This window comes from Aulostomus chinensis, chromosome 13, assembly GCF_037954235.1.
Source record: "Aulostomus chinensis isolate RoL2024-O1b breed Wild chromosome 13, RoL_Achi_v1.0, whole genome shotgun sequence".
In the NCBI taxonomy this organism is placed as follows: Eukaryota; Metazoa; Chordata; class Actinopteri; order Syngnathiformes; family Aulostomidae; genus Aulostomus; species Aulostomus chinensis.
This window is the reverse complement of record NC_141332.1, coordinates 21,608,466-21,633,380: the sequence shown is the minus strand read 5'-3', so window position 1 is coordinate 21,633,380 and position 24,915 is coordinate 21,608,466. Positions and strand designations below refer to the sequence as shown.

Genomic DNA, 24,915 nt, shown 5'->3' with positions numbered 1-24,915 from the left:
CCACATAAAACATTAATGTTCTTATTTGTTTATTTAGCAGAAAGAAAGCAACACTCTGTTTCACCATTAGATCTGTAAAATAAATATTTATTGACTAACACTATATTTAGATGAAAGTACTTAATTTTTACTTCCTACCATGTGAAATGGGGATTTTCAGCATTTTAAATGGCATTTTTAAATCTCTGCCAAGGCCTAAGCTCCAGAAATCTGCAAAGTGCCTCTATTCTTTCATTACTAATAAAACAACATTAAGCACGGGCAAATTACGTGCTAAAAGTAAAAGTTATGCTGATTTGTGAGTTGGACCACAGATTCTATTTTGATTTTGTGTCAGTTTCAGCTTATGAGACTTAGGAGAACTAAACCCCCAAAAATGTTGTGGTGGAGTCAGAATGAAAAGAGCCAACCATAAGCACAAGCTGGGCTCAGCTGGACTTAATATGAACTCACACAAATGCTGTTAAACCTGCGACTTCTCTTTCCAGTAAGTTTCTTTCCTGAAATAATTACTGTACAGTTGAGCGTTAAACTGTAAACCTTTGTTAGCATGTAGTTCTACATACATCTGGATCAATGGGGCAGCAACAACACGGGTTCAACACTTGAGTTGTTAAATGGCCCATTTTCTGGGGAATTGGGTGTTGATGAGCTGATGAAGAGGAGGGTGGCTCTGCGAGCTGGGTGGTCCTAAACTTTGTTAGGACCCTCACCCTGCCTCCTATTGGAGAAGTTGTGTGGCTGTCCGGGTCTCCATGGGGCTGTAAGGGTCTTTTGCAGCAGGGGGGAGAGTAGCCTTTAGCCAGAGTTGGCCCCTCTCTCACCATGAAGGCCCAGCTTGTCAAACTTAATGTACATTTTCCAACTCAGGGAGAGGTGAGGCGAGGCTGACTGGCACACAACAGCCTCCTCTGTGTGCGCTTTTTATAACAATACCTCTTCCAGATGTCTCGGCCAACAGGCGGTGAAGGAGATTGACTAGAGGTGGAATTAATTTGATAAACCCTCACTTTCGGAAGCTGGCGTGTCTTCGTCGGCGTCACATCATACCGAGAAGATTTTCAAATCAATGTGCATTTTGTCTGACCTTTCGTGTGACAGGCACGTCAGCTTCTACATGCTGCAAAAGACATAAGCAGAAAAATGTCTGCAGTGTCGAGTCAGCGTGAATCTCTGAAACATAAATAAAGCGAGTGTCCAAGCATGGGGCATGGGTGGGGATGGCTCGTTATACCACCAAAGAACAGTTATTCATCACACTCCTCCATGTAGCTTTACATTGACACTGTATAGTCTAGATGTAGTGGCTGTGAACCTCAGAATTTCCTTCCTTTGCTTTAAAAGGGGACTTATGAGGGGGTTGAGTCGTCCAGCCGTGTCCACAGTGTATGCTCCGCTCCCCATCGCCGCTTGAGCCCAGCACAGGGCCCTCATCACACCAATATAAACTTTTTGCTGTCTGGTCCTCCCTCCTTCTTCTTTGACTTTTTTTTTTTCAACCACTCCTTTCATTTTCCAGAGGAAGAAAATATTTATTTGGTTTTTGTGCCCGTCTTTCTTTCTCTCTCTCTCTCTCTCTCTCTCTCTCTCTCTCAGTCCTTCTTTCTCTTTCCACAGGCATGAGGACAAGAGTCTTCTTTTCCTCCTATTTTGTGTTTAATTATTGCTATTTTCCTTAACAGCACATAATTCTCCTCAGTTTCCTTACTTGGCAGGATATGGCACAATGCAAATAGCTCTTCTCAGGCTAATAAGAAGTCATTTTTTTCCTGCCAGGGTATTGAGATTGTTCAAATTAGAGGGTAAGAGTACCTAGTCATTCCCTCAATCTTATGGCTGGATATTCTTGGAAGTGAGGTGTGGGTGACCTGCAAGGCAAGAGTTCTTAGCACGAAAGATCAATCCCTGATTAATTGTTTCCAGTGTGTATTTTGACAATGTTGATCCGTACAATAGTCGCTCACTGAAAATGTAGTCTCCACTTTTAGCTAGGTTGTTATTTCCCCAAGATTCCAAGATTATGAGCTTTGGTAAAACAAGCAAAGTACTGATTAAAATGGGCAAAAACATCCAGGGTGGAAACCAAAAGAGTGCACCGTCTCTTCCATTTTTATATTTTTAATTTTCTTGATTAGCAGACAAAGACATTTTCTTAGAAAATATGAAATATCAATGGGAATTTTTCTATAGTTTATTCCAATGTTTTTTTAGAATGCAAATTTCAACCTAAATCAATATACATGGTACTTTATGTTTGTTTTTTGTTTTTTCTAATTTGTCCATTTGTAGGCAATCTGAATGTGACCTTGCAAGTCTGGGACATTGGAGGACAAACGTTAGGAGGGAAAATGCTGGACAAATATGTGTATGGAGCCCATGTAAGTTCACACAGAGACACACACACACACAATTATGTTTCTGCTTTTTGACACGCTTCACAAAATAGTCTTTTACTCCTACCAACAAGGAGCTAAAAAACAAAATGACACGCGCTCATTCAGTCTCAGGGAGGATGGAAAATGTGTTAATTCTCAAATCAGCTGCTGCAAGTGCTCGTCACACTGGTGAAAAAAGAAATGGGAAGCACAGGAAGAATTAGTTTCCAGGTCACTAACAGGGCTTTGTTGGTGACTCTGGTTAGGCTTATTATTTCAGGCTCTGCAGTTTCATTCAGAACCCACCACTCCCTCTCGCTGGAGCCGTAGCATAATAAACGGAGTTTTGAATTTATGGTGAGTGTAACACGTCTGTATCGCGTTAAAACTATGCCAAGTCCTTCTTCACAAAGTCATAACATTTTTGCTCATGATTTAACTATTACTGCGCAAAATTAATTGACCATGTGCAATAGGATAAAATTATTTTCATTCATACATGTGCATTTTCACTGGCCAAACCAGCTCTCAAGGTAGGTAAAGTAACACAAGTTGCAAGAATATTTTACATAGACTTTTAAGCATAGCCGCTACATTTCATCAATTAGTTGAATAGACAGATAGATTGGCTAATTTTCAAAAAATTAATTGCCATCACTTTTGACAATCGATTAATTATTTCAGTCTTTTTCAAGCAAAAATTCGAGCATTTTGCTGGTTCCAGACCCTTACATTTTGGGATTTGCTGCTTTTTTTGTCACGCTTTGGGGTATGTACCATCGGCTGGACAAAAGACGCAATTGTCATTTGGGCTCTGGGAAATTGTGATGGGCATTTTTCAGATTGTCTCGACATTTTAAATGACTCATCATTTAATTGTGAAAGCACTCATCAGATTACTCAATGATAAAATAATCATAAGGCCAGTAAATTATGTCTTTATTGCCACTGCTTTCATGTAATACTTGAAGCTACACTGAACAACATGCTGATTGAAACGGCAGTTGTCCTCTGTTATTTGTCAGTTTGTACATTGGCGTCCTCAGGTAGCGGTGTTGCTGCAGTCAAGTGGTGTCTGTCACCTTCAGAATGGCTCATGTTTGAAGAAGCCCATGCATAATACGGGAACCACACAACAACACAAGACGTAGCCTTTGGCGTTCAGGGAGGGGAAATTGTCACCAAGTACAGTTCATGTTTGCCCGTAGAAGTTAGGCAGCATCAGTTTCCCCTTCTGTGAGTGCCTGGTTTAGAAAATACTGAAATGACATTTTCATTGGCATTTTCTGTGCCGTATTTTAAGTGTGTATTTTACTGTCTCTCTCCTTCACCAGCATGTTCTCGTACATCAATGCCACATTATGACACTTTGCTTACGGAGCTTCACATCAGCGCTGTTTGGAGCTTTCACACCTTTTGTTCAGCCCCATGCGTCCTGTAATCAATCATGTCTGCTAGGAGAGACGCAGCGTAATTGTCGGAGGCGTGAGCTGTCGACGCCGACCTCGCGTGTTGTGACAGTGTGTGTCTGCTGAACAAAAAGCAACAGGCCCCCCTTCAGTCATGTTGCATCATGCAGTAGATGTTGAGACATTTACCTTGGCTCGCATTAAATTCCAGTCCTTTAAAAATGGAACATGTTGTAGTAGCAAGAAGGAGATAGTGAGGCTTGAATTTTGCCTGTGTTAGCTTTGATTATGTGCCCATGTTAATGTGTGTGCTGGTTCTGGAACTGTTGCGTACAGTGTTGAGGATTACACAGGGAAGAGGAAAATGTCTTCAAGTAGATGTTTATTCATTAGCTCAGAAAACCAAACCACCTCTATTTTGATCTGAATTTCAAGTGTGCTCATAAATATGTGTGAATCAATACACACAGTCTTACATACAGGTTAATCAAGTCATAATTGTTCAAACATATATTATGTGTATGTGTCCCTTCATACTTGAGCCTGTCCCCTATTCTAAGAAGAGGAGCAGTGCCATCTACTGTTCCCTTGCTCGCTCTTATTACTCAATATATTCACAGAAATGAAAGTCAGCCAAAACCTAAACATGCAAATGTCCCATTGCAAATGAAAGATGGTGTTCCTCTGTCTCTTTCAATGCAGGGGGTTCTCCTGGTGTATGACATCACCAACTACCAGAGTTTTGAGAATCTGGAGGATTGGTTCAGTATGGTGAAGAAGGCCAATGAGGAATCTGATATTCAGCCTGTTGTCTCCCTGGTAGGGAACAAAAGTGAGTATTACACAAAAACACATCCTTTTCTTCAAATAGCTGCAGTGTTGCTGCAGTAACCCTGACACTTTTCATTTCGCGTTCCTGTTTGTCTGCGGAGGGGTGTTTGATGGTCACGGACCTGTTTGTTGGAGTACCAGACTGATCTGATCTGTGCGATAAGTCAGTTGATAAGAGATTGAGGTTTTTGGAGCGATGGGAATGCTGATGTTTGTGAACTCTGGGGAGTCGCTGACGATGATTTAAGATCCAACGCACCAATGGACCTAGGGCACCGCTTATCTGTGCCCCCCCCCGTCTCCCAGTCTGTACCCCTCTGCCTCCCCCCTTCGTCTCAAGCCTGCCTTCCTATCCCAAGTCCTTGGTTATGGAGAGGAGACATAGCCGACGTTAACCAGACGTCTCCCCTCCTATCAGCCTGCACCCTTCTACCCATCTCTAGAATAATGAGTAATAATGATGACTCTTTTTAAACATCCCCCTTGACAGATGTGGAGTCACGGGTGCCGCCGTGTTATTGTAAAGTGAGGCGTCAGTGTGTGTGAGTGTGATTGTCCACCTTCTCGGGCTGTGATGAACGATTAACAGAGTGGTGCCTGCACACAGGAAGCTCTCACTAATGTTACTCAACAGGGACCATAGGTCACAGTTTAATTCGCCTGTCTGGAGCAGATTCACTGGTCTTTACTTCCATTGCGTCTTCTAATGCCCTGGCTTTAACAGCAGGCGCCTCTGTATTTAGGCTATGTTTTGGGTGTGTGTACTGTAATATTTAAGTAGTGTACATCCCACTGTCAAGCTCCTTGCCCCCACATTTGCTCTCCGTAATGGGTCCATTGCTTAGAATGCCCCGTGTGTTTTTTTTCACTTCCTGCAGCCTGCAAAAAAAAAAAGAAAACAAAATCCCACATAGATTGCCCCACCAGGAGCAATCAATTACCTTGTGAGACTTAAATAATCCTTTAACCATCCTATAGACTCGTTTTTTCAGGATGCTTGAAGAAAGTTAGCCTTGCCTCTAGTTGGAAATGTCCACATTTTCAGTTCTCTTTTATTTTCTTTTGTTTCTTTCTCAGCCTCTAACCTTTTTTAAATTTTGTAGCCTTTTTTTCCCCTACTGTTTGTTTCTCTTTCTCCCACTTAAATACTTCGCTCTCAATAACAATGAGCCGAATATGTGAATACACAACATTCTTTTGGGAGCGGAATTTAGATTTCTTTTAAATGGTTCCCATAATCTTGGAGCGAGTGAGGCACAATGTTTGTGACAACCGAAATAGAAGTACAGACATAACAAGGAGCTTGAAAAAACAGTAGATTTATGTCTCTGTGAGGACCTGTCTCTGGGGATATTTCAGTGTTTCACCACTCAGAAATTTTTAGTGTTTCCACTTAGATAAACTTAAGGTGTAGACCAGTTGCAGATGTCACATTATGGCAGTACTTCCATGCGTACAGTTAGAGAAAACTTTATGGCTACATCTCATTGAGACTGGTTGGCTTCTTCACAGTGCTACAGTAGAGCTTTAATTTCCTGAATTACCTTGTGCCTGCCTTCTAGTTTGCTTTGAACACTGTCTTCTTTAGCCAGTGCACAGTAATTGAGCCTGTGGACCAGACTGGTTCATTAATGACGCTGTCCCCTCCTCTCTTTACGCTGGCCTGACTGCCCTCCTGTGCCATGTCGCTGCTTGGAAAACAACCTTTCCTTTCTTCAGTTTAGCATGGACAGCGAGGGTTAAGTGTGCTTGTTACACACCAGTATGCTGCACCCCATTTTGCCCTTGACATGCAGCCTCGGAGCCTTGTGTTAAATAATGGCACCAGTTGCAACAATTTGAAGTGAAATAATTTATTCACGTGTGTGCACACAAATATTTATGCAGGCACACACACACACACACACACACACACACACACACACACACACACACACACACAGAGGCTCACAGATGTGCGCAGAAACATGCACTTCTGTAAAGTGACCCACTTGTGGAGTTTCTGGGAACACGTGGGTAATGGAAGAATGCTAAGCTCTTGGTCTGTCTAAACATACTATAACTGTTTATTACAGTGCTGCCCAGTGTAACACCGTATGGTACACAGGAACCTCTCAAGAAAAATGCTGGCAACTCATCCACCTCACACATCTTTTAATTTTAGTAAACTAATAAGTGCTGTTGGGTATGAACCCATTTTAAATGATAAGAGATAAGCTGAATTTGGCTGTGAGATCAGAGATGATCTGTAAAAAAAATGTCTTACTGTTAACAGCCCAAATCAACTGTCAATGAATGGGATCATCATTTTTATTAAATGACTTACTTTATTATCTATCATTTTATCACTTATAAAAATGACTCATTTGTTTTTACTTTACTGGTTAAAGGTAATACTTCAAATTAGTGCACATATTTCTCTGTAGACATGAAGTCTGTGTCGTTCATCAAAGCAATTTGTTTTTATTGAGTGGAGATCGCAGGACCCCTGCTCGCTCCCCACCCATCAGCCTTCCCATAGCTAGTGCTGTCTCCCTCAGGAACTCCAGGAACATCCATCATGGGCTTGTACAGCCCTTATTTGGGTGACTTAAATAGGTTCAGTTCTCTTAACCCCGCCTCATCACTCATGGGTTTTGCTCAGAGGTTCTAACACTTTTTGCTGCCGATCCACTCAGGCTTGCCATGGGAAACGTTCCCTTCTGCAGGGAGATAAGGCCCCCGCATGAAGAGAATTTGTACACTCAGTTATGTCTTACCTGCCTTTCTTTTCTGCTCTGTTTCCTTTTCTGTTGCCGCATTCTCTAAATCCCTATCTTGTGCCATCTCTGAAACACACTTGCACATTGATTTTCATTCCTGAGCAAACACTAACTCTTTCAATCACACACTTAGACCTACTCTTAAGGCTTATCTCTCACATGTGTAGACTAACACTTTTGCTGTAGCTGCCTTTACTCACAGTAATGTCTTTTCATTGGCTCTGTGTCCCTGTTGTGTTAAACAACATGCGTGTGTTTGCCTTCTGCACGCTACGGCAGATCTCACCGCATGTCGTTACCCATCGCACTTCTCTCTCCACAGTTTTCCATCCAGCCATGTGAAAGTCAAAGCAAAACACGGATCTTCTCGCGAAGCATGTCCTTGCCACCAACATTGTTGGTCTTGAGTTGTTTGCCCTCTTGGCAAGGCCTCAGGTGAAGTTGAAGCTTTCCCCCTCCCCGCCTCTCTCACCCCCGTCACCTCCCTGCCCCTGTAAAGCTGCCACAGTTCCTGTCTGTTCAGTGTAGGCCTGCACATTTCTTAATAGAGAGATGCTCAGAAGTCCAGGAGCGCAGAGGAGCTCAATGCGCTTCTGTTTTTGGTTTAGCTCAAAAATGTTTTTCCTGGCTCAACCCACTCGTACTTAGGTCCTCTTACAACAAACTAAAAGGTCCTAATTGCCCCCAAGGGAAAGGTTTAGCCACAATAGACATGTGGTGGGACAAAAGCCCAGTACTCTTACACCGGCACCCTCAACCCCTCCCCAGATAGAAGCGATGAACACGTCAGCATTGTCTGTGTAGCACTGTGGGCAGTGCAACCACAGGTCCGACACTGTAAAACATTATATATACAGTATATAGACCGAGTGAGGCGTGGTGTATGGTTGGATAAAAACCCGGAATGTTTACAGTTTACGGCAAATCCAGTGTTTCCTGTTTCTCTTCACATTTTATTAAAGGTAAAGGGTCAACATGGACATGTGTATTAGATTGTCACAGTAAGTTTGTGACTGCTGTCTTTCTTAGAGCTTGGAAAAGATGGAAAATGCAGATTCAAGTAACAACAAAGATACAGCAGGATGAATAAGTCGGTATAAAATCTGTGCTGTCTATGCTGAGATGTGTGTGTCCAGAGGTGATTAAGAAATAGTTTGTAGGGTTTGTTTAAGCCTTGAGGTGGTCTTCCCTAAATAGAGCAATGCTACGATTGCTGGACTGTTGTCAAGATGAAGTAAATGTTACGATTTAATTGTGACATCTCTCTGACTCTGCTCTGGTCCCTATTCTCATCTCTCTTGACTCTCATGCCTGTCAAAACATGGAAAGTCCTCATTCATTTTAGCCATCCATAAAACAAATATTGTTGCACATGCAGTAGATGATCAGTCTTCGAATACCTTCTTGTGTGGTAAGTCATGGGCCATTTGAGTTGCACAGCACAGCTTAGCCACCTGACCTGAGTGTAGCCTGGAACCCTCATCATGCTCAGGCTGTACTTTATTTCTTCACTTCTCCACAACATTGATATGGAGGAATTCCTGGAAGGGGCCTTGCTGACACAGGCTTGGGTAAATAGCCGATTGATCTGGATCCACAGGCATATATTATACATATATGTGAAATATCAACATGGTTTTCCCTTCTCTTTTTTTCTTTTTTGCTAATTCTACTTTTTTGTGTTGTGAAATATTACATCACTGACTTTGCACCGTGTTCCTGATTCAGGATTTAGCTCGGATGATATTTGCTTGGAGTAAGAGACACTTTCCACGTTCCAGATCACTGCTTTGACTTCAAGTTGGAACTGTAGGTCAGTCTAACCTAGCAATGATAATATTTCATGCACAGTACATTTATAATATGCCTGTGGACATGATCATTTTGAAGGGAGTCATAGGGATGCATCTTGTCCAATTATGAAGGCTCCCCTGCTCTGTATAATTATTATAGCTCATAGTTCCGCTGCCGGCTCACAGAGGCATGTATTACTACTTGCCCATAAAAGTCCACTTAGTTTAACAGCGACAGGAGAGCTCGAAGGACATGGCCAGTGAAACCTCGGGCAGCGTCTTGTGAGGTCGGCTCAGAACTGGGCCTTTTGTTCACTTTTCATGAGACCTGGGAGCCCGTTAACCCAGCCTGCTAGGCCCTCGGCCCCATGTTTTACTGTAATTCTGACGGCCAAGCACTCCAAATCTGTCCTGGCCTCCACAGCTACCGCTGTGCTCTCTGTTTCACATTCCCTGACTGTGGAGGAAGACCACATTGTTTTACTGGCCACTGTGAAGTATCTATTATGTTTTAAAGTGTGAATGTGTGTGTGTGTGTTTGTCTGCATATGTGTGTGTCTGCACATCTTTTCATGAAAAACTATCAAATGACAAGATGACCTGTGATCAATGAGCTGTCGACAGAACACTTCTGACCTAGTGGAAAGCAAGTCCCCTGACATTCCCGGCCTGTTTCAGGCCACCGGGGCAGGGGCGCTGCTGCACAAAGAGCGCTCTGTCTCTGTCAGGATTCCCCTGAGTACTCCTGCACAGGCACCGCGCACCTCGACAACACCAGGCTACTAACAGCACTTCATCTGTCTGTAGTCACTTAAAAAAGTCAAGATAATATTATTAACTTAGCTTCAAGCTTTGATACTCAGACTACTACTGCTAATTATTCACCACCAGTTATTTTAGTGTAGATTCAGTTATACAATATCTAAAGTCATTGATAGAGAGGATTGCTTTGATCTTATGCATTACATTGATAGTGGACTCATTTCTCAAAGTTGGAAGGAGTAATATAAAAATAATTGCTGACACTTTTGTATTCAGTTTAGATGTTCCAGTCCTAAGAAAATAAACATTTCTACTGTAAACAATCCCTTCACTGTTAAGCGTTTCTTTACCTCTGAATGTCACTTGATGTCTGAATGACTGCACAGTGCACAAGAGAACACAACTTCTTCTGTCACACAGATTTTAGTGCTTTTGATTGAAAAAAGGAAATTGAGCTGAGAACAAGGGGGTGTCTTTTGAAGAGCAATGTTGTCATTTACGTTTACACTATGCTGCTGTCCATATTTTCAATATGGGAAGAGTTATCACACCCTCTACATTTCAAGACACGCAGATGTTTATGAGCTCTTGCTGGGCCTCGGTAGTTTTAAATGTTTCACATAAATTCCCAAGTCATTTTGGTTTATTAGCTTCTACTGCTGTGAAAGTTAAATCAATGTCTGATTAAATCAAGCTACACACAGAATGATTCATTATACATTTTAGGTTGTAAAGGTTTCCCCAGAGCTTGTACTAGAAGATTTAAGGGGAAATAAAATGTCACTTGCCATAAACTTCAATATTCACTGTCATAAATATGGCATTGTGGCATTTGTTAGACAACATGCTGACCACGATGAAAATAATGTTACACCGTTAGCCTGCCTTTTACTGATACAGGATAAAGATAGAGAAATTTGCTTAAGAGCAAAAAGAGACCGTTCCTTTCCACTTAAAATCGATCACAAACAGATTTAGTTTTAGCCCAATCCATTATTTCACAATGATTGTCTAGATTCCTTAATTAGAAGTTATCAAAGCAAAAATGCATCATTTCTTCAGTCCTACAAAAACGCAGATAAATTAGTGAACAATCAGTCAACAAATAAAACTTTATTGAAATCTTTTAACCATTCAAACATATTTGAAGGCTAACAAAGGAGTTATCTTCTACATAACGTCCATTAATTGGGAGGGAATTGTGCTATGGTAGAACCATACTTTTAATGCTCACTGGGACATTATATCGCATGTATAACATTGGTGAAAACTGATTTAAGACTTGTTAAACGTTTGGTGTTTTTGTGCCACTATAAGGTTTATATCACTTCCATTCACCAGTTCTAGTATGTATGCACAAGGTTTCCATACAACATCTTCTTTTATGTTTCAATCCAGAGTACTGTGATTTGACACTGTTAGCTCGTCTGATCAATACAAATATCAGTTTGTCATCACATGCATTTTAATTTGTTTGTGGTGGTAGTCTGTCTCCACCTGCTCATTCTTGTTGAAACTCATCAACCTCAATTCTGTCTGTTCCTGGTTTGGCCCATGACCCCTTATGAGGAGGAGAGGTGCAATTTGTATCATACAACTGCCCCCTTTGGTATTTTTTTTTTTTGAAAATTCCAAAAGAGGTTTGTCTCGTTCTGTAACATCTTTGCTGAGTTATTAAAGCAAGAAATATCATATTTTTCATTTATAAAATCTTTTTTTACACTTAAGCTATTGGACCATTGTTAAGTCTTTTTCCTCATCATGTCTGTACCCAGACACAGAACATATCTGAGAAGGCAACTACACAACCAAGTCATGATAGACGTTAAATCAGAAAGGCCCAGCAGATAAAAATATACCAACAATGAATGACTTCATCACTGGTTGATGGATGGACATAGATTTAGAGCTTATTCCAGACTACACAAACCACAGAGATGAGTGAGTGGCTTTCATTTCGTAAATCTCCCCAAACTCTGAATCCCACATATGGCAATGCTATGGTGCTGCATTCATTCAAAAGGTTGCTGTGAGTGACCAGGATGATCCTCAGAAAGTGGTGAATCAGTGTGATTCCTAAACTCTGTCACGTCAGAGCTCTGGAATGATTCTGGGTGCAGTGGTGATCGATGTGCTCAGACAGTTGTAAGTCATATCATTATGAGTCGGTTAGATAATCCTTCCCTTCACGATATGTTCTGGTTCATTTTCATCACTGAGGGGAAGCTGAGCCCCATAACACGTTCTTAAAGGCAGAGAGTGAGGTAAGGTTGAAAGTGATAGGCTCTCCCCAGGGGTTGATTAGGCTCAACCCTGTAACTTGCACTTAACGGGATGTGACCCCTTAGAGCCCTCTGACAACAAACGCCCACCATTTATACCACATACAGACACACACACACAGTTCACACATTCCACCCTCGGCCCTTAAACTCCCCACTGCACCGACTGCTGTTTAGTTTAAAATGTGGCTGCTGGCAATTAACTGTGTTATGTCAAGTTCATTCTCTTGTATTGCTGGCTGGGTAAACTGTTACAATTGGTCCCCAGCAGCCTATTTGCTAGAACAGTTAGTATGTGTCTCTGTTATCACAGCGTGGTTTTAAAATCCCACTGATGATCACCAAGTGCAGTCTAGGATTTCAAGCTAGTTATGCAACATAGAACTATTAGCTTTTTGTTTTGCCTTGGCAGCATGTGGCTGAAAATTTGAGGGTAAATTGCCAGTAATTCAGGTGTGGATGCCTTGTCCAGTTTTTCAAAGGACAGTTTTTAGCCAACGGAGAAGAGTTGATGTCCTGTGTGTGATATTAGTCTGAGATAACTGAGCTAACTGGGGGTCACAGGGTCGCAATCAGGGTCAGTGCATAGACTTGCATATTCACTGATGCTGACCTTGCATTTTTGCCAGTATTGGAGGCATTTCCCCTGGCTTGGAGAGGTTGTTTAGTAACTGAAGGGTCACATTGCTGGCTGTGGCTGTGGCTGTCTCACCTGTGATTATTGCACCACCTGTGTCTCGTTTCCCTGTGTATTAATGCTTTTGCTGGTGCTGTTTCTGTCACAATCCTCGTCTTGATCATTCTCGTCTTGTTCCCTGCTCCTCCATGTTCCCCTGTAAGTTTTTAATTTGCAGCCTTGTTTAGAACTTGGTTTTGTTTGTACTTTTTTCAGGCCTGTTGACTCCTTTTGCTGATACTTTGTTTTTTTCCCTTCTGTTTAACTTTGAACCTCCCTGAGTTGTACTTGGCCTTTTTTGTTAAATGAATACCCTTTTCTTTATTGAACTCCCTGTGGCTGCTGTCTGCATTTGGGTCCTGTTATACCCAAAAAACCTTGACACACAGGGGATACACAAGTCAGTGCAACCCTAGTGCAGGTCCCAAGCCTGGATAAAGAGGGAGGGTTGTTTCAAGAAGGGCGTCTGGCACATAAACCTATACTAAATGAAATATGTGTATCCCTGTTCTGATGTGGTGCAGCAGCCAAAAGACAAAGAAGAAGAACTTGAGTCATTTCTGATAGTGGTTTCAGGACTCGAACAACTCGAGATGTTGCTATTGCTTACTTTAATCCACTTCTGCTGCTCTGTTATGTTTAGCATTATTTGGTAATCGTCACTTGTAGCCACCTTGGCTGCTGCTCAGCCACAGTTATGAAACACGTCTTTAAAGTTACCACGCATAAATCAAACCAAGGTGATGAATACAAAATAATAAAAGTAGTAAATCATCAGGCAGACTCAATGATGTCAATTGTAAGGTTTGCTTACATGATATTACAATAGACAGCACTAGCTGCTTGCTATGTCAGGCCAAGTTTGGATGTAGCAGCAAACCATTGATTGTCTTCAACTTAGCCAGTCTTCTTTACTTCCTATGAATTCAATTTTCCATTGTTAAGAAGTGGAGAGTCTTGTAATCATTGACACTTGCAGCACTCTAAACTCCTCAGGGAAGGTGACATAGCAGTGGCATTCATTTCAAAGTTTGCTCCAGGAGAATTCCATCAAATCATGTTCCCAATTTCATGTTTTCAGAGATCTAAAAGAAAAGATTGGCTTCCAGATTCATGATCAACAGGTCTGGTGAGAAGATTCTTTCCATGCGGGAGCTTAGCTGACATGTTGGCAGACACTGTTTTGTGGAGAGATACATCCACATTTTCTTCTCATCTGGTTGATTTCCCATTTACGTAATAGGTCATCACTATAACAAACCAGTCATTAGTGGTAAAAGCCTCATTTATCCGTCAGATATTAATCTGCGACTGTTGTCTTGTAATTCACCGCATTGACAGGCAGATCTTTTAAATAAACATTGATGGCGACCAGAACTAGGGAGGCCCATCGCTCTTGACGAGTGATGATCCCTCCACTATCTCTATTCGCTCAGAGGCCCAAACAGTTTATTTCGTGTTTGCAGTCACTTCCTAGGGGTTGTTAAGCTGATGTACAGTTTGACAGAAATGGAGGGAAACCAGATCATCTCAGGAAGATTGTTTTGACCTGATAAGTAGAAATGGGTACATTAGCGAGAAAAATAGAGCAAAACACTAAAACTTTGGGATTAGTCTTGTATTCATTTACACAGACAGATGCCACATGCTACGAAATTCTTCTGTGTGAGAATGTGTATCCACCTTAATTTTATTAGGGAAGTAGTTGCACATAAATGAAGTCCTACATCAGGATGTATGGCGCCAAGAGGAAGTGTCTGAGGGGGGAAAATCATTTTATAAGAGTGTATCATCCTGCAATGACAATTTATGCATTTTGCATGGCATAATACTGTCATTTTGCTCAGTTTGCTAACAATTCTCCACCTTGTCTCCCGGGTTCATGGAGCTGATGAACTATAATTTGATGCTAAGAAAAAAGTTGCTAAGTGAACATTATGGGGAGCTAAATTTTTCTCCTGCAGGTAAACGATGAACTTGAACAAAATAAAAGATAGTCATTTCCTTTAAGTCCACTGATATTTTTTTTCTATTACTTTAGTCTGTCGATAAAATAATTAACAGCTCCAAAAACCTTCAATTTAAAAGTACATGTTTATTCATTTGATCTGAAAAGAAGCCAGTTGACACATTTCAGAAACTGGTGTAATGTGATTTTTTTTTTTTTTTGAATTTGAGAGGAAATGATTGCCCTGATTTGATCATATTATCTCTGACTTGACCGGGAGATGTTTGATGCACAACACCATTAGCAGGATTCATAAGCTCACTTGTACATGTTTTTTTTTCCCCCCTACTGTAAAGCACCACTTTTTGACTGCTTCTCAGGATGGAGCCAGACAGTGTAAACATTTGGGGCTTAGCCAAAACCTATGGAGCGTCTGAATCTATCCCACGATAATCTGGGCTGTTCTAATCTCATATTTAGGATCTACATCACTGCCAAACTAACGTGGACTTCTGTAGTCTGATTAGATTCTTGGGCCAAAAGAAGAGCATTTCGTTAAATTATATACAATTTCTTTTGGAAGCAGTGTGTAAAAAACAACATACCGCAGATTATCTCTTTCTATTCTTCTTATCACTTCTTTTCCTCTTGTGAGCTGTCACTCAGCTCAGAGCCTATTCATTTAGCCCCTGGAAATATACTCTGAAATGTATTACTATGATCAAATAGCTCATCATAAATTTAGGATGCTAATATTAAGATTGATTGCATGACATCTTATTCTTGTACATCTGGTGCTTCACTTCTTCTCAACATGTTCATCTCGTCCCTTTTTAGCTTCCTCTGCATTCCTTCTTTCCTGTCTTCATCTTCACGTAATTTTCCCATCCATTCATCCATTTTCTAGACCACTTATCCGTTAAGGGTCGTGGGGAGCTGGAGCCTATCCCAGCTGACATTGTGCGAGAGTTGAGGTTCACCCTGGAGGGGTCACCAGTCTGTTGCAGGGCCATCAGGAGCAATTAGGGGCTCAGTATCTTGCTCAAGGATACTTCAACATGGTCACTGGGGGAAGTGAGGATCCAAACATTGTTTTTCCTCTCCTCTATCTCTCTTCTCCATTTCTGGTGTGCTCTCAGTAATTCTCTCCCGACTTTCTCCACATTTTTCATATTTCTCCCTCTTGCCTCCTTCCCCTCTTCTTCAATTTTGCACTCCCCCCCTCATCATTTCGCCCTCTCTTATCCTGTTTCCTGTCCTGCACCAAAGCTCTCCTCCTGTTATCTTGTCTTCACTCTCACGTGTGAAAAAAGTCGTCAGCTCACGCACCCAATCTGCTGTGTTCGCTTGTTTCACTCTCGGGCCTGCTGAGGCTGTGCTGATGGGATTCGCTCAGGACTCGCTACTGGGTTCAGCACACTGTTTTGAGGAATTACAGTTTAGCACGATGAAAGTTGAGCCCAGTTGAACTGAGTACCCCACTGCCCTGCATGTGCATCCATTGACTTGGCCTTCTAATCAAAGGGAGTGAGGAGAATGGAAAAAGGTTATTTTACTTACCTCAGAGATTCAGGGCTTTTGAGAAAAGTTTTAGAGCTGAAGCCTCAGAAACCACCACCTCCGCTCTACTGTTGTTTCTCCTCATCCACCATGTTAATGTTGGCTAATCTGACTGTGACATTTGATTGATAACATTTCACAAGTGTGCAGGATACAAAGGATTAGCAGTGTTTACATCTAGTATTATGCTGGGTACCTCCAGTGTTAATGACTGGAATGAATAACCCGCTGAATCCCACGGGGACCGCTGTGTTTATGTACAGGCGTGACATTCAGTACTGGACTGAGCAGGTGTAAGTGTCATAGCCCTGAAAAGTTGTTGGTGCTTACACATCCCTGATCGAGGTAATATACAGCATAGATAAAAATGATATGATTCTTATCAAATTAATTTGTTGTCTTTATAGCGTGGCTTACAACGTTTGTGTCATAACCTGTCGTACTTGCTCTCCCTTCAGTTTCTCCGTTTCTCTCTCTCACTCACTCACACACACACACACACACACACACTAAGGGGCATGAGAACAGGGTAAATCCTTGATGAGCTCAATGAAACTTCACACAAAGAGTAAAACTCGGGGGGAAGAGAGAAATGCAACACCGTACAGTAGCCTGACCTCCTTCAGGTACCATAGACATGTATGCACCAGATACTGGGTGTGGCTACCTTTCTGCACAAAGCCAGAAATAAAGAATGAAGCTATTGCTTTCAGCAGTAAGACCCCCAGGTGACCTTCCTCATCGACCCCAGCATGACCCCATAGTAAGGAGCGAGAGAAGCAAAGCACCAGGTATCATTGCGCAGGAGTCAAATGCACAGGGAGCGGCACCACAATAGTTAAAAAGGAAGGCGCTGTCATTATATGCTCCCAGTAAATCAGCATGAAGGTGACAGTCCCATTTCTTGGGCCTGTGTGCCCACCTTAAAGGCTGGGACACTCATAAGTCAAAGTGTTTTCTCCATCTGCGCTTTCACTGAGTTTAGCCTGAAGTCTTCATCCACTTATTGTTTCTTTCTCCACAGCTGTGCTGGTTTCAGGTCATATTGAGGTTCATGGCTTCAGGGTGCAACTGTACTAGCCTTACACTATGGAATGTGTCACATTGAGCATAAATACCAGCTGGGAATTGAAGCTCAGGGGCACTAAATTGATCATTTCCACTCAAACTTCCTGAAATTACTTCTTGGTTAAAACACAGTTGATGGTTGTAGCTGGATTTGAAAGCAACATAACAATTGACTTGTGCTTTGTTTGAACAAGCCTTTATGTGAGTGACATGCACAGTAGACAGACCCATTCCATCTCCTCTCGTGTAAACAGTTATCTTTTGTGTTTATGTTCAGATATGTGATAGTTAACCCCGAGAGAGTGCTGTATAACCACTGTATAAATCTCTCCATCTATCTTTGTAAGTTTTCTCACACGTCACGCTGTGTTTCGTCCGCAGTCGACCTGGAGCACATGAGGACAGTGAAGGCTGACAAACACCAGCGCTTCTGCCAAGAGAACGGCCTCATCAGTCAGTTTGTGTCAGCAAAAACAGGCGACTCGGTTCGTATCAGCTGACTCAAGTAGTCACAATGATAGTTTTGAACTATGTGACAAAGCTCAACCTGATTTAAGTTTTTCCCCCCCTGCTTTCTTTAGGTGTACCTTTGTTTTCAGAGAGTTGCTGCTGAGATTCTCGGTGTGAAGCTCAACAAAGCAGAGATAGAGCAGTCCCAGGTGAGCCATCGTGGTCTTTTCTTTACATTTCACCAAAACATGTTTACAGCTGTTTCCTAAATGAAAACCTACCTAGCTTATTTGTCCTATTTTTGATAGGAAATGTGTCTTTTTTTCCCCCTCTTCTCTTCCTCTACATCTGCAAATGTTTGGTAAACGAGTGGAAGAGGCTGGTTCTCTGGTTTGTTTCTCCTAACATAATACTTAATGTTACGCCTGAACTTAGTGGAGGTCATAGGGAGTGTGTAAGGTTAGCAGAGGTCACCACACACTGTAAGGGACCTTTTGTTGTGTAAACATGAGTTTGTTACGTCTTCTTCCTGTGATGGTCTACCTTCCAGTGATGCCCATCTGTAAATAGACCCACATTGACCGCATTAACGCGTGAAGTCCGGGGTTAAAGGTAGACAGTCGCAGGGGTGAGAAGGTTAGTTTAGTTGCCTGATTTATTAGGTTTATCTTCCACCGTTTCGGACTAAAATAGGGTTTCTCCCTGCCAATCAGACCAAGGTGCCCAAATGCGACAGCTGTAGCATTTACGGGGTCACCTCCCACACAGACATTAATCCTGGGTCTGATATGACCGGTTGGAGCCACACTGGCTGGGTAGTGGTTGATGAGTTGGGGGCTGCAGAGAGGTCAGGACCTCTAGAGAGGGGAGAGCATGTAATGGAAGGACTGGCCGAATTCTCAAGCCTCTCTCCAATCACCAACACTGCCGCAGACAAACTGAAAATAACCACCAATTAATGGAGCTGTCCATCCAGTTGACTCGCCTTCCTCTCCCCTGATAGCTCTGTCAGGAACACAAAGTGCTTTAATCCAGGATAATCAAGCAGGCTGAGAGGCAGTATCCTGTTTGCTCTTCAATGAAACTGGTGACTTAAAGAGACGAAACTTGACTGGACAATGTGGTTTTTACATTGATTTGTAGATAGATGAAGTTTTGATTCAGTTTCATGGAAAGAATAGTGTAATAACCACCCTGCTGTGGTGGTCGTCATGCCTCATTAGGGTGAAATTACTGTTTGTAGACTGGTTAAAGTGCATATGAAAAACGAAGAAAAAACAGTGAGCGAGTGAGTTCAATTTTATCTGCTTGCCACATGTCATTATTTTCTGAGGGGCCTAATTGCTGTTTTAGACTGATCAATATATTTTTGTGGAATGCAAATCTATGATTGCAAGCACTTATGATTTTTTGTGTCGATAAACAATTGAAGCTCTATGAAATTCTGCTGCTGCATCAGTTCTACTGTTTGAATAGAGCGGGTGAGATCCTCATATTTCTCCATTTTCATCGTATGGCGGCTGAATGAGAGTGACAGTGTTTTTCTAGCGTTGCTTGTTTGATTTTTTAAATCACTGCACATTAACTAACTGCGTGGCCTTGATTTCCAAGCTGCTGCGCTATGATAACGTTATGTATTTTTCCAATTAGCAGGTGTGTCAGAATCAGCTCTTCTGTGCGTTCCCCTGTCTTCAGTAGTAACACCAATCAGTGTCTGACATTTAAGTCACTTTTTGCCTCCTGCTTTTCTAGCTAAATACAGGATGAAATAGCACTCCGCTCACTGTTTCGTCAGCAAAAACAATGTACATTTTGGAGAAGTTTTGAAGACTTGATGCTGCATCTTTGTAAAATGTTCTCAGTACATTCCAAATATTTCAGAAAAAAACTGCTGTATTAGGTTCTCCAACAGTCTTTTGTAAAAATGTTGGTAATGTGTCATGGATTGTGAGTTGAGGCTTTGAGCAGGTCATGGCTCAGGTCTAAGGGGCCAGTGAAGCCTTATTATCAGCTGTCAGGTTTAGAGAGCTGAACATGAGGGTCACCACCCCTGACAGTATTATATCTGCCTGGCAGCCCTCTCCGTCATGCTGCTGTGTCTTCTAGATCAGATAGCAGGGACACGGATCAGTCACTGACTTTGACACCAGGTTTCAGCAGCTCGTTAATCAGACAGCCAACCAGATACCTCGTATTTAGCCATGTGGTCGGCTCCTCGGTGGTGACATAGCACAGAAACCAGCAGCCTGTAGCACTGTTACGATCACATGTTGGCTACCGTGAACTTGACTTTCCACCATGTGCAATCTTATGTCTGAACTTTAACAAATAGTGGCATTTTTATAAGATTCAACGAAGTGTGTTGTCAGACATTGTTAATTTGAACGGTACTGCTCATGTTTTTGAATTTTTTTAATGCTACTTAAAGTTTTTTATATTTGAATTGAGAAATACGCTTTTCAAAGTTAGTGATTGGTTCACATTTTTCTTGATAACCAAGCAAATAGATTAATGATAGCATTTGTTTATGCAATTGCTTTTCCAGGTGATAATTTGGACACAACAAAACCAATATCACTTTAAAAAAAAAAGAAAAGAAAACATAATTGTTATTTTTCCTTCCACAAGTTTCAGCGTCTTTTTGTGTCTTTTCTAACGACTCCTTCTGATTTCATAATGAATTTTTAAAGGCATCTATGTGATCTACCTGTGCAGTTGGTCATGTTTTATTGTTTCTCACATTTCTCCGTTCACACATTTCTACCCCACTACAACCCTTGCCTACCCATCACGCCTCTCACCCCCACACTCTCTGGCTTTGCTCCTCATCATTCTTGACTCTCAACATTCTCTCTCATGTCTTGTTTTCTTGCTTTCCTCCATGGCTGCACTGGTCTGATGTGTTGTACCTGCTCAGAGGATCGTGAAGGCAGAGCTGGTGGACTACCCACAGGATGAAGGCCCAATTAGACAAGAGAACGTCCAAAAAAGCAAAATATGTTCTGTTCAATAGGTGGAAGTATGTTTCCACTCATTAACTAAACCCGTCACCCTGCAAAAATTAAAGTCTTACCAAGTATTTTTGTTTAATTTCTAACCTGTTGACCTTTCTGTGGTTCTACTTGTTAAGCTATTTTGTCCTACATTAAGTGAAAATATTCACCAGAAATTAGACGATATTTGGCAAGACTTCGCTGTTAAAAAGCAAATACAGTGGCTGTGTAGAAGTGTTTAGTTCCTGTGGTTCAGCTTAGAACTTTAGAAAAAGTAGAAACCCATAGAACCTGATCAAACTTCCCATGTTGTAGTGCTACTACCAAATTATTGTAACTACCTCAACAATGTGAATCTGTATGTGTTCGAGTGACAAAACCTTCTCGATGGTTTTTAACAATTAGGACTTGATCACGGCTTGAGCTTGATGTCCTTTGGCCTTGGGGTATCTGGGAGGAGGCTGGCAAAAAATGGTTCCCTTTCTTTTTCAGGGGGGAAAAACAAGCTCTAAAAAAAATTGTAAATACGTTCTCTAAATACTAATAAGGTTGAAGCAGCAGATTATGGAACAGTTAAGCTCATGGGAGCAATCTCAAAACGTTCTCTAAATGTTAGGGTTAAAACCTTTTCTTTTTCATGTTTCGAACTTGATACCAGTCTCGTGGGAACATTTCCTGCCGTCTGGGAATTTGCATTAATGCCTGCTTGTCTGAATTGAATCCTCATATTAGTATCAGCCTCCTAAGCCAGTGTTGCTGAGATCTCTTGACTTTTTTTTCTTAAATATATATATATATATATATATATATATATATATATATGTGTGTGTATTATGAATTATTGGTTGTGTGAATGTGCCTTTACCTGTCTGTCTGCCTCTTTTCAGCTGGTGGTGAAAGCAGACATTGTAAACTACTGTCAGGACACCGTGGCCAGGACAGTCAACCCCCCTCGCAGCTCCATGTGTGTGGTGCAGTGACTCCCTCCAACACACACACATACGTGCCCGCGCGCGCGCGCACACACACACACACACACACACACACACACACACACGATGTGAAGTTGTCTTCAGTCAGTATTCCTTTTATTTTTCCAAGGTGACTGGATGAACTGTGCCGTCTGTATGCGTGTGTGTCAGTTGTGTGGGTGAGATGAAGAACAGACTGTGGTTTCAAGTCAGTGGCGGTTTACCAAAAATGAAAATGAACATCGAATTTTTTTTAAAATTTTTTTTCAAGTTTACATGCAGCTATCCTTTTATTTCTGAGTCATCTTACATGTGATAGATTCTTTCTGTGATTATTTGAAACCTGTGTTAGGATGAAGAAGAGGTTTTCACGGGTCCAGTCCAGTGCCCAGACCCCAAGACTCAGATGCGTTCACTCATATGTTATTTGAAACATGGGACCCTTGTTGGGCTGAGAAAGGATGGATATTTGTGTCAGGCTAGCTGTGTGTCAGAGTACCTTTTTGAATTAAATACTGTGGTGCTGCAGAGATGTCCTTCGTCTTAAAACTAAAGAAAATGTCTTGAACCATTATCATTCTATTCATATTAATTGCTATTGATTTTTTTTTTTTAACCCTGAAGCCCAAATCTAAGCTCATGCTAGGAGCCTTCTCCCCTGTGCCTCGCCATGATGCATAGAATCCATCACCTTTTCCAAGAAAGTTGGTCCAGAATTTTCTGTTATTTCTCTCTCAGATCAAAGTACATTGCTAATCCACTTCAGCTCTTTGGCCTTTTGAATGATAACAATGGCTCATGTGATGCCACAGCTACTAACGCTGGAATAACCATTTTCCTATCGTGCTTTATAGACGGGTCTCGCCTCCACTCTCTGTCCCATCAGTGCTGTCACAGTCGGGTCTTCAAAGATCCACTGGGGTATTACACAAACTGTTAAAAATCTGTAAAACAATGGGATCAGACCATATAAAATGTGGACCTGCGTCGAGTCTTGGGTCCTCTGGTTTGCATGAACCCATGAAGACCTCTGGTATGAAGCTGGTTGTTGGAGAAAAAGATAATTCAGGTACTCCAGCAACTGAAAATACCTTGAATATATTTTTCTCTGCCATTGCTTGTAGACATTCTGTTTCATGACTGATACAAAAAATTTTACTGTTTCCAACAACAACATAATCACCTTCAGAGTCCGTCTCCATCCCTAGAACAGCAGCGTGGATTCTGGATAAGAGGCATAAAGGAGGTGTAATTCAGCATCTGTGGTGCTTCTCAGAAATTCAGTTTTCTATTTGCCAACTAGGGGCTCGCAGTAGCAGTGCTGTGACGTTAAATGTGTAATTTTACTATCTCACTGTAGATTTATATTTTATATTTTTTAGGTTATGGACAAATTATCCACATATCTCAAAGTATTTGGAGTCAACTGAATAATTTAGGTTAATATTTCCACATTTCTGCCAGGGATCCCTGAGATGGAGACCAGTGTGGTGTTACAGTTGGGAGAATTTGCCTCAGGAAGCTGAGAGGGAAAACTCCAGTTTGTTAGAAGTGTTAACGTAGCCTTATTCATCTGTGTGTCGTAGAACAGAGGTTTGAATCCCTCTGACACGACAGTCGTCTTACTGTCCCTGTATTGTTGGAGGGTCCTGTCCTATTGTTCAAGCCATTTTTTAATGAAAAAAAAAGTTTATATATGATTGTACATGATGGGATTTACTTTGGTGTCCACTGACCTACCTACTGAAAAATTAAAATGTGTGAAACATTTGTACAATAAAAGCTCCATTTCAAACCCCTGATTGATGGATCAGAAATCTTCAGAGTGCTCAGTTATATATAGATGTAAATAAAATGTTAGCGGTGTACAGTGGGTGAATGTGTAGGTGACATCACACAGCGATCTGTGTTTGTGTTTATAAATAAAATTGATACATGGAAAGTAAATGACGTGTGAGACTGAATAATTTATTTCAGATATTAATGGTGCGACATCAATGGAATCTAGATAGGAGATGAATCCCATCGAAGCCGTGTGTGCGTGCGGGCCTTTTCTTTACCACCGTCAGCTGCATGGCTGCCAGTATGGAGGCTTTAGTTACGCTGTAATTTCTCACTCAATGATGGCACAGACTTCTACGCTAACACTGGAAACAGGCCCTGGAGGTGCTCATATGAGCATGGCTGATGAGGGCATTACAGATTAAGGATCCATGTGTTGAAATTTAAGCATAAGGACTGAAACTTGACCACCCCAGAGATCCCCCTCTATACAGACTAAGCTAAGTCTCTGGTAGCTAATGAGCCACCTGGTCTTTGTTCAGTAAATCTTCCCTGAAACATCCCCTAAATCCACTCTGGACAGATGATACAAACAGCTTTATAAATGGTTGTAAGCTGCATTAATTAATCACTTAAAATAATCTGGCCTTTTGTTGTTGTCACACAGCTGTAAGAGGTTTTGGGTTTGGCCATTACGAGCACCTTTTTTTTTTGTTTTTTTGCTGAGTCAATGTCACTGAAACCCCCCAGTGGATCAAGCTTGTTTGAATCCACAGACAAATAAAACAAAGAGCAGTACCTTTACGGGAATCTCTCCGTCCAGGTGTTGTTCAGTGTCACTGTCGGACAGAGAGCAGCTCCACGCAGTGGTGCAGCCCAGCTGGGGTCATTCTACCACACGTGCATTGTCTCGCTTGAGTGGACGTCTTAGGAATTGTCTCGGCTGAATTTTTGTCGAGAGCTGTCACCGGCGCTGACAGGCGAGACTTGCCCTTGGCTTTGCTGCTGTTTAGACAGGTGTTTTTGGAAAGAAAACAACTGCAGCTCATTTCCAACGTAGACATTCACAACATTTCTCTAAAGACGGAAGCAAAGAATATCACCACAGGAATAATGCCGGTGACGGGTGAGACTTTTGACAGATTGGCAAAAGTCAAGGGTGGCTTACTGCAAAATGTTTCTTCACAAGCTTTATGTGATTTATTTTGTGTGTTTGCTCACTCTCCAATTGGTCACACATACCAGCAGAGATG

The 24,915-nt window shown here is 41.7% G+C and overlaps 1 protein-coding gene across 3 annotated transcripts in view; it reads left to right on the top strand.

The window, feature by feature from the left end:
- Positions 1 to 23,837, top strand: part of rab28 (RAB28, member RAS oncogene family) — a 30,838-nt gene extending 7,001 nt beyond the window's left edge. Inside the window, exons 4-9 of one of the 3 annotated variants that reach the window (XM_086222079.1) lie at positions 2,290 to 2,378; positions 4,487 to 4,616; positions 17,848 to 17,951; positions 18,048 to 18,125; positions 20,834 to 20,935; positions 21,797 to 23,837. In XM_086222079.1, the coding sequence (XP_086078205.1) occupies positions 2,290 to 2,378; positions 4,487 to 4,616; positions 17,848 to 17,951; positions 18,048 to 18,125; positions 20,834 to 20,929 (497 nt within the window). In that variant the 3' untranslated portion in view covers positions 20,930 to 20,935; positions 21,797 to 23,837. The remainder of the gene's footprint in view (positions 1 to 2,289; positions 2,379 to 4,486; positions 4,617 to 17,847; positions 17,952 to 18,047; positions 18,126 to 20,833; positions 20,936 to 21,796) is intronic. The other 2 variants (XM_086222082.1, XM_086222081.1) reach the window with 2 other exon arrangements.
- Positions 23,838 to 24,915: the final 1,078 nt, after the last annotated feature.